This window comes from Aristolochia californica, unplaced genomic scaffold, assembly GCF_029961685.1.
Source record: "Aristolochia californica isolate CCGP_79_NKW_82.1479 unplaced genomic scaffold, dmAriCali1.0.hap1 SCAF_10, whole genome shotgun sequence".
NCBI lineage: Eukaryota > Viridiplantae > Streptophyta > Magnoliopsida > Piperales > Aristolochiaceae > Aristolochia > Aristolochia californica.
The window spans coordinates 862,250-872,730 of NW_027181771.1; the positions used below are offsets into that span (position 1 = coordinate 862,250).

The 10,481-nt window shown below is 37.6% G+C and overlaps 1 protein-coding gene across 1 annotated transcript; it reads left to right on the forward strand.

The window, feature by feature from the left end:
• Positions 1 to 5,811: 5,811 nt before the first annotated feature.
• On the forward strand, positions 5,812 to 8,353 carry LOC137939074 (histone acetyltransferase TAP1-like; the record flags this gene model as incomplete). Its single annotated transcript, XM_068784257.1, has 5 exons — positions 5,812 to 6,075; positions 6,762 to 6,861; positions 7,013 to 7,113; positions 7,635 to 7,728; positions 8,017 to 8,353. Coding segments are annotated over 5 exons (639 nt in total), but the record flags the coding sequence as incomplete, so codon positions are not given.
• Positions 8,354 to 10,481: the final 2,128 nt, after the last annotated feature.

The window sequence follows — 10,481 nt, forward strand, 5'->3', positions numbered from 1 at the left end:
TAGTATACATTTTCCACAATAACGTTTACAGTTATACATTTTCAAACATAACGTTTTAAAACTCCCAACAGCAGTACGAGTTGTGTAAACTATTACATTTAATTACGACCCAAGAATGGGTAATGCATCCTCTACTTTAGAATTGTATATGCTACAATGGGCATTTTTCTCTTTCTTTAATGTAACTTACAGTATTACTGTTGGGTTGAGCCTTGTTCCATCCCAAAATGACTAGCCAATTAGGAGAATTATTATTCAACCTTATAAACCAATCATTTTTTTTAAATACTTTTCAATGTGGGACTTTTTTCCACTCAACGTTTCCCCTCAAGTCTAGGCTTACATATAATTTGTTGCGATGTGTGTATAACACACAAACAACGTGGCTCTTACCTCTTTGGAGGCCACACAACACAAATAACCCGAGGGCACACACTAAGAATCTCATGCTCACATCTTGCTCTGGTACCATTATTGGGTTGAGCCCGGTTCCATCCCAAAATGATTAGCCATTTAGGAAGCTTATTGCTCAACCTTATAATCCAATCATTTTTCTTAGCACTTCTCAATGAGAGGTTTTTTCCTACTCAACAGGTAAATTTTGAGAAACAAGGAGAAATAGAAGAAGAAAGAGAACAAAGTTGGAAAAGGCTACTTTAAGAGACAACAACTGTTAGGTCTTAGCTTGACCCTAATTCCTCTTATAAACTCACTTAAGTAAAAATTACAAAAAAGACATATATGCCCCTCTACACTTACACACTTATTTCTCTCTAATCACACCTCCAAATGACATGAAAATTTAACCATATAATTCTAACATAAAGACAAACTAAGAGCTATCCTATAAGGGACTTACGAGCTTGAGGACTAAAATACCCTTTTTATATATATATATATATATATATTTCAACACTCCCCCTCAAGCTGGATTGTATATCTCAAGAATCCCTAGCTTGTTACAAAAATTCTTAAATTATTTCATTCCTAAATCTTTAGTCATTTTGGGATGGGCCTTGGACCTTAAAATGGTATTAGAGTAGGTACTCATATGTGGGCCTCTACCCCTAAACTGTCCACTTGTAGAGCCACAAAATAGGGCCTACACCTAAATTGCCTACTTGTAGAGCCACAAAAGAGGGCCTACTCCTAAACTATCCACTTGGAGAGCCACAAAAAAGGGCCTACATCTAAATTATCCACTTGTAGAACCACAAAAGAGGGCTTACACCTAAACTATCCACTTGTAGAGCCACAAAAGAGGACGTACACCTAAATTATCCACTTGTAGAGCCACAAAATAGGGCCTACACCTAAATTGGCCACTTGTAGAGCCTTGGACCCAACTTCCAATGGTATCAGAGTAGGTACTCATATGTGGGCCTATACTCAACCTTTTCTGATTTTTTGCAGCTTTGCAACTGGCCTCACAATCTTGCTTCACTTCTGCAACCTTCATATGTTCAGGAAACGATACCTCATCACTATCATCCTTAATAGTTAGTATCATATCAAGAGCTACTCCAACTTCTTCTGGCTCCAAAATTTCCCAACCAGTAACTAAATGAGTGTCTACATTTACTTGTGAAATCACTTCTACAGTCTCCTCCATTCCATTGAATGTCCTTGAGCATTTTTAAGTGGTCTTTGAACAACTCAAAGCCAATTCCTTTTGAAAATAGGCTGTGAAACAGCAACAAAGACTATATCTCTCTTTTATATAACAAAGACACCAACAAAAGTTAGATACCACCCACAAAGTGAATTGCCAAAGTTGCAAGCAAGACTTTCTAGTTCTCAAACCCGCACGTAGCACCAGAAATGTGAAAAAGGAAGGCCTCAAGTAGCAAGTCTCACAATACAAAAACCGTTTGTATACTATTCGGTGCTTCAGTTGAAAATCCTTTAACTAGTTTGGAATCATTGTACGGAAAAAAGAGAAGGAAAAGAGAAATAAAACCTAAAAAGACCCCATACTTTCAACATGAAACGTCAACTCAGGTTACCTCTACGATTCCACTTTTCTAACTGTTTCAGATGATGAGAGCAGGAACCGCCGTGAGAAAAAATAGTTGTGGGGATCATCGTCTCACTCTTCTTAACCTGAGACAATTATCCCTTAAGAAGCATGAAACGATGATCCCCACGGCTATTTTTTCTCGTGGCAGTTCCTGCTCTCAGCATCTGAAACAGTTAGAAAAGTGGAATCATAGAGGTAACCTAAGTTAACGTTTCATATTGGAAGTATGGGGCCTTTTTAGGGTTTATTTCTCTTTTCCTTCTCTTTTTTTCTGTACCGCGGGTCCGAACTAGTTAAAGGATTTTCAATTGAAGCACCGAATAGTATACAAACGGTTTTTGTATTGTGGGACTTGCTGCTTGAGGCCTTCCTTTTTTCACATTTCTGGTGCTACGTGCAGGTTTGAGAACTGAAAAGTCCTGCTTGTGACTTTGGCAATTCACTTTGTGGGGTGGTATCTAACTTTTGTTGGTGTCTTTGTTATATAAAAGAGAGATATAGTCTTTGTTACTGTTTCACAACCTATTTTCAGAAGGAATTGGCTTTGAGGTGTTCAAAGGCCACTTAAAAATACTCAAGGACATCCAGTGGAATGGAGGAGACTGTTGAAGTGATTTCACAGTTGAATGTAGACAGTCATTTAGTTACTGGTTGGGAAAATTTGGAAGCAGAAGAAGTTGGAGTGGCTCTTGATGTGATACTACTATTAAGGATGATGGTGATGAGGTATCATTTCCTGAGCACAGGAAGGTTGCAGAAGTGAAACAAGATTGTGAGGCCAATTGCAGAGCTGCAAAAAATCAGAAAAGTTTGGGTAGAGGCCCACATACGAGTGTCAGAGTGGTTCCGTCAACTCTTGTTAGAGTTTGAAGTCTGAGTTAGGTACTTGGCTTTCCGCACCTTAAACGGCTAGTCTTTTCGGGTTGTATTGGCTAGCTATCTGACTCACAACTTCGTAGTTAAGCGAGCCTGGGTGAGAGTAATTCTAGGATGGGTAACCTCCTGGGAAGTACTCTTGCCTAGGACTTTGACATGGTATCAGAGCTAGGCACGCCACGGCCCGCGTTCATATCCCGTGAGAAGCGGCTCCAGAATGGGCGGGGTGGGTGTCAGAGTGGTTTCGTCCACTCTTGTTAGAGTTTGAAGTCTGAGTTAGGTACTTGGCTTTCCGCACCTTAAACGGCTAGTCTTTTCTGGTTGTATTGGCTAGGTATCTGACTCAGAACTTCATAGTTAAGCGAGCCTGAGCAAGAGTAATTCTAGGATGGGTGACCTCTTGGGAAGTACTCTTGCCTAGGACTTTAACAACGAGTACCTACTCTTATACCATTTGAAGTTGGGTCCAAGGTTCTACAAGTGGACAATTTAGGTGTAGGCCTTCTTTTGTAGCTCTACAAGTGGATAATTTAGGTGTAAACCCTCTTTTGTGGCTCTACAAGTAGATAGTTTAGGTGTAAGCCCTTTTTTTTGGCTCTACAAGTGGATAGGCCCTCTTTTGTGGCTCTACAAGTGGACAATTTAGGTGTAGGCCCTCTTTTGTGGCTCTACAAGTAGATAGTTTAGGTGTAAGCCCTTTTTTTTTGGCTCTACAAGTGGATAGTTTAGGTGTAGGCCCTCTTTTGTGGCTCTACAAGTGGACAGTTTAGGTGTAGGCCCTCTTTTGTGCCTCTACAAGTGGACAGTTTAGGTGTAAGCCCTCTTTTGTGGCTCTACAAGTGGATAGTTTAGGTGTAAGCCCTCTTTTGTGCTCTACAAGTGGATAGTTTAGGGGTAGAGGCCCACATATGAGTACCTACTCTGAGACCATTTGAAGTTGGGTCCAAGGCTTATCCCAAAATGACTAACCAATTTAGGAAACCTATTTTTCAACTAATAAACTCAACATCTTTCTACTTATTAATCCACGTAGGACTATTCCTTAACAGTTACGACTTGAACTGCACATAAAGACACTCTATGGTGCTTCCCAAGTTGACAAAATTCACACTAAAAGGACAAAGTAGCAGATAGATCTGAAAATATTTGAAATAGTTTGGCTAGAGAGGGATGTTTTAGCTACAAGTGCCACTGGAAAGGAAAAACAACTACATTGAATGTTGAAGAAGATGTCCGTATTGAACCTTCCAAGTGGTAGAGGTCTTCTTTCTCATGCCCCGAACCAAGCAAACTCCTCGTCCACAGTTCCTGAAAGACACAATGAGAAGGATTGAAAGTTACTAAACATTGCAATGATTTAGTAAGTTGACCCACAAATAATAAGCTAACTAGAAACTTAGGTACATAAAGAACAAAATTTAAAGAGAAGGATGGAATGAACTGAATTGTCATCAACTCTGCTCAAATGAAGAAGACTGAGTGAGGGATGAAAAAAAGTGGACATACTTGACATGTGCATAGACACACAGGAGTCAATAACCCATGGGAAGACTGAAGACACATATAGTACTAACATACCTGACTTTGCCTTGGTAGTTGGGGGTGGAAACAACATTCTGGGTCATGGAAGAAGAGGATGCATCCAACTGTGCCATGTGCCGAGCCAGCCGTTGAAGTTCATTAGGTGCACCAAGAGCAATACCAACTACACCACTAGCAGAGGATACCTCACTTTCAGGCAAAGTTGAGTTAGCCCAAGCTAGTTTTTGAACTTATCCCAACATTGATCTGAAAAATGGTTAGTACACCCACAATGGATGCACTTTCTCTCACTATTTCTATCACTACGACCTCAGCTGCACCCAGATGTATCTTTGCCTCGTCCTCAGCCACCCTGGCCACCCTAGCTATGTCCATGAGGTGTCAGTGAACAATACTCAACTGGCTTGATATTGAGGACAGCTGCTTCTGTTAACTTGTTATCCTTGCTGTCCTCAGACACATTATTCGATTAAAGGCTTTTCCGAATGTAGCAACAATATCATCCACAAATATTTGGGCTCAATCTGCATTATATTCCGACCCAAATCATCAAGGAATTGGGCTACATGAAGCTATCCTTTCCATGCTTGAAGCTCAGATTCCTTAGTGGTAAAGGATTAAGCTATCAACCAATAGAAAAAAAGAATTGTTCTAAAGTGCAGCTCATAATGTCTGTTTGAATTTGTCATGGACCAGTAAAATTGCTTTATGTAGAAAACGTTCAGTGTCCTAGGTTTGTCCTGCCCATCCCACCTCCATTATCTCTTTTAATCATATCAAGAAGGTGTATCTCTAAACTTCTTCGCTATATGTCACCCTGACACAACTTAAACTGCTAACACGTGTACTCTATTATCATCCTACCCATTGCTCTGCACTCAAGAAAACCGAGTTCCAAGTAATGATTTTAAGCCCTTCTTTCATTGTTTCTAAAATTATTACTTGATGCACTGCACCCCATCTCTGAGATGGTTAACTTTTTTCCTGACGAGTTCTAGATATTGATGCTTGGTGGAACATTGTTTTGTTCAAGAGTCCATGATCAATTTTAACTAAGAAATGGGTTCATGTTCAAGGCTTATGGTTTGATTGTAAAGATAATGTTACTAACTTTTAAGTACATGCTCAATAAATGAGTCCTTGGGTGTCAACAAGGTCAAGCTAGCAAAAAGTCAAACGTAACCAGTGCCAGCTTGTGCTTCTCTTCATGGCAAAAGCTTTTGAATAGAACTTGAATTGGTCATAGCTTGTTAGAGAATCCTTCTATTTCTCTGCATGTTTTTCGCTTATTATAGTTGTAATTAGTAGACACAACCTCAGGAGTCACCTTTAGGTAAAGCTGAAGATAGAAGAAATAATGCCCAACTAAACTCTCTTCTCTTCTTTCAACTGCTTCTTCACCCTATAGAATTAAGCTACTGGTAAGTCATTTAAATTACTTTTTGTCCAGTTTTCTGAAGGACAATAATACAACTCAAGTTATTGAACCACCCCCGAGAACCTCAGAGGAAGAGGAACCTTTATCCCAAGAGATTGTACTTGTTGAAAGGACACAGACAGATGGTGCTACCGAACAAATAATATTTTCTTCAGGTGGAGATGTTGATATCTATGAGCTCCAGGCTCTATGTGATAAGGTGAGAGTTCCATGTACAAGGCTTGAAATGTGTATATGCTTGTATTTATTCATGTATTCTATTTATTGGTATGGCAAACTTTACCATCAGCGGAGGGGGGTGTCTTGGGTATTGCTGATTCAGGCCAGTGGGATGTATTAAGTTTTTTTTTTTTTTTTTTTTGAGGGAAGATGTATTATGTTTTTGACTCGTATTGTTTATAAAATTCATATATTAATACATTTTACAAAAATGAAATATTTGTAGGGGTTTAAATATGTTGAGGAAACTTCTAAGCTCTCCCTGAGGCCTGACCCTCCCTTTATCTTTCTCTTTTCCCAAAATCTGAAACTGTCCCCTCTTGACTGTATTGTACACTATATTGTGGACTCACTAAAGAGTGTGTTACCCAAAAGTGTCTTGCCGTGAGTAATTCTTTTCTCCTGTGACCTTCTTAGGCCTTTTGCCTGTTTTTTATTATTTGTTTTTCCTTTATTTTATATTTTTCCCTTATCGAATGTTTGATGTGTTGTTCTTATGAAACTTGGAGAGACAGTTACTTGTCTTTTATATGTGCCTTTGGTAAATGTATGTTTCTCTCTTGTCATCATCGGATATTAAGAGATGCACCTGAGGATCCAGACCCATTGCATGCCCATTTCTTGGTCTGTAGATTATTATTGGGTGCTCATTATTGGATTAACTAGGTGGGCTGGCCTCAAAGGCCATCAGCAAAAATGGCTGCAGCATTGAGAAACAGCTATATGGTGGCAACCTTACATGCGGTGAGGAAATCACCAAATGGAGGTACTTATCGTTTTACTTGTCTGAGCATTGGTTGTTATTTTGTTTAATTGGCTGATATCATCGTGCTTTCTTTTTTTAATTTGTTTTAAAACTATTTGCAGCTGAAATGTAATATAAATAAATTTATGAACTTGGAGAAGTTATGTGACAGAAGGGGATGACCAAACGCAGCTGATTGGCATGGCCCGTGCTACTTCTGATCATGCTTTTAATGCGACAATTTGGGATGTTCTTGTTGATCCTTCATATCAGGTAAATAAGAAATACATGGGAACCTGGACTGTTTTTGCTTTTCAGTTGAATATAATAATACTGTTTAGTTAGCGATGCATCGATGTAATGTTACCATTTCATTGTGTATGCCATCTCCATTATGAGTTGAGAATTCTTCTTTTTTTGTCGGTTCTTTTTCCTGAAATGACAATAATTTTTTCTATGAAGTGTGCAAGAGAATGTTAGCTATGATAAGAAAAAAGAGTTGGCAAGTAACTAAATGTTAACCCCTCCAAGGCCATCTCCAGATACCTTTCTTTATATTAATTGCAAATCTTAATATGTGACGTGTGTCTAGGATGTCTTCAAGTCTTGGGCATGTGAGTTTAGTACATGTCCTGTTTGGCATCTGCTTAAAATGTTAAGAGTGCATCATTACATATCTTTAATGTTATCCTTATTTCTCGCATAAAAATGGAGATATCCCTTTTTAACTTTTCTGCTTATTTCTTTTTATTGATAACTCGTTTTCTATCCTGAAAGCTGTGTTCATCTTCCAGGGCCAGGGTCTTGGTAAGGCTCTTGTAGAACAGCTAATACGGGCTCTGCTGCAGAGAGATATTGGAAACATAACATTATTTGCAGACAGTAAAGGTATACTTCCTACTGTCTCTAGATTCACTACACAGTTTGGCTAATAAGGTTTGCATGGTTGAATAGCACTAACATCTATGATCTCTGAACAAGAACATAATCCCTAAATGAAAGTGCTCAAAATTTGTTGTTCATCTCTGACATATCCATTGATGTGAAAAGCTGTGAGATGCATCTTTATTATCAACAACTGGCTGCTAAATTTGTCTTATTTATGATAACAAGATTCGAATTTCTATAACTTTAGAGAGTAATTCTTACCTAATAGATATTGCTTCTTTCCTGCAGTTGTTGATTTCTACAGAAATTTAGGATTTGAAGCTGACCCAGATGGCATCAAGGGCATGTTTTGGTACCCAAGATATTAGCTTCCTTTATTGACCAATAGGTTTGGTACCACTCCATTCCTTTTGTACATGTAATAGGGTATGTAATTTTCTTAAGTTATTTTTGTTCTCTAATTTATATATATGAAAAGGTAACATGTCAAGCTTAATGTTTTCATCAAGGGAGTGAAACCTCTACAATTGATCAAATATGCAATTCATGGACTGGACTCACTCCTCCCAAATGTAATATCTGACATTTTCGTCCTAACAAAAAACAAAGGATGAATGAAAAAAAATTTAGTTCTAAGCATTGAATGTTGATGCATAATTCAAAAGAGGAATTTCTTTTTTGTGTATTGACTTATGCCAATATTTTTGTTTTTCTACACCATTTATCCATCTTTTAACGAAAATGTTTTTATTTTTGTCCTTCACTCGTTATGAAAATGGTAAAGAAATCTAACAGACATGTTGAGAAAAAATGTTTAGGAGAAAACTTTGATTATTTGTCTTAACCTATTATTAGTGAAGTTTGTAATGTAATATTTGATTATATTATACTATTAATCGTAATGTTGATTGATTATACCTCTTTGTTGTCATTTGCTACTAACAACAAAATGTTCATTTATGGCCTAGGACCACGATCAACTAAAATGAAAAATATCGAGAACAATGTCTTGGGCAGCCAGTAACTAATATTAAGATATTTGATAATATAATATGTTTTCGATGAAAAAAATTGTTAATTTATAATATTCGTATAAGGTTATGTGTCTCCACAATACGTTGTTGTTTTATAGCTTAAACATAATTGACCAAAGTGAAATATGTCGATAACATAGCGTTGTGGGTAGTTGATAACATAGTATTAGAGTTGCTAACAATATAGTATGTTACAGATGGGTATTATAGTTCTTTTTTTTAGCTTAACACAATCAACTATTTTACTTGTACTCGACTTCAAAAAATTATCCATGCTCTTTGTTTTTAGTAGTCGACTGATTCTAGAAGAATAGTCAAATGTCTGCCTTAAGATGACTTTTGATTATCATTTGTCCAATACTAACATCCAAGACATAAACTTCGTAAAAACACCCATACTCTCTCTTTCTAGCAATTAATTGTTTTTAGTATAGTCATCAACTATTTGCCTTAAGATGGCTGCAAAGTAGTCGACTACATAGCCTAAAGCCGTCTACTACTTTTGATATTCATTTATCCAATGTTAAATTCCAAGCATTAACAAATTAGAATCCCTATTTTTTTAGCTGATTACTCTTGGAAGAGTATGACTGCCAAAAAAAGTGAGTGTGGAGATTTTGATGAAGTCGACTACAAAAATAAAACGATCAACTGCTTATGTGTTCGAGTTCAACACTAAACAAATGATTATCAAAAGCAGTTGCTTGCTTTAGGCTATATAGTCGACTACTTGGAAGCCATTAGAGTACTCTTCCAAAAGCAAGTGATTGCTAGTAAGAGTTTCAATTTTAAGTATAACAAAATAGGCAAGATTTCCCAGACCTTTTTCCCATAAAATTGAAGCACTTGCAAGGATCTCCAAAATGAAGAAAATGCATAAAAGTACTGAAACTGATGCTACTCATAGTTTTGCTTCAATCAAGATTAATTTTAATTTCAGGTGAGCAAGGCCTTACCGATCTGGTTTGATGTCTTCGATGATTGACAGTCCAAATGGGTTCTTACCCATCAGAATGCATTGAGCCATTTCTGACCTTGGCTCTCAGATGTTGCCAAGATGAAACTGATGGTCGACCTTCCATGGGTGAAGTGGTGCGAGAATTAGAGAGCATCTGGCTCGTGATGCCGGAATTCCAATCCATGGCTACTGATCCCAGAAAGGTTTCAGGCTCGTCTACTTCGGCCTCTATGACAATAAATTCCTCAGTTAAGTATCTTGTCCCTGACCTCGCTGAGGTAGGTGATGACAGTACTCATTGTAGTAATTCTTCTTCTCCCCCGTCTTCTGAAAGAAATTTGCAAGTATAGTTGATCTAATGAATTGCTTCTATTCTGTTTTGCTAGTTGGTCTTCTATAATGTTTACTTTTAAGATTCTTTGTAAGAACAAGAAAGGGTCAAGGAAGGCTGTGTGGGTTAAAGAACTGGCTGGCTGCCATTAACAAGAAACTTTCAGAAAAATGTCTATTTAAGCTGGATTTTCCCACCTTAAATAGGTGTTTGAATAAATCAATAATGCATCTCTCACAACGATAAAGAAAGATGGTTCTTCAGATGTCAATGTGAACATCATCTAAGGCTTACCTACCAATTAAATGTATTCTTTTAATCTTTTCTCTTATCCCCACATCAGACCTGGCCAACTGCACTTCACCTGTGCCTCAGTTGAATTCTTCTCAAAAAGAGGTTTTTAAGTCTTTGACGCTCCTCATGAACTGAC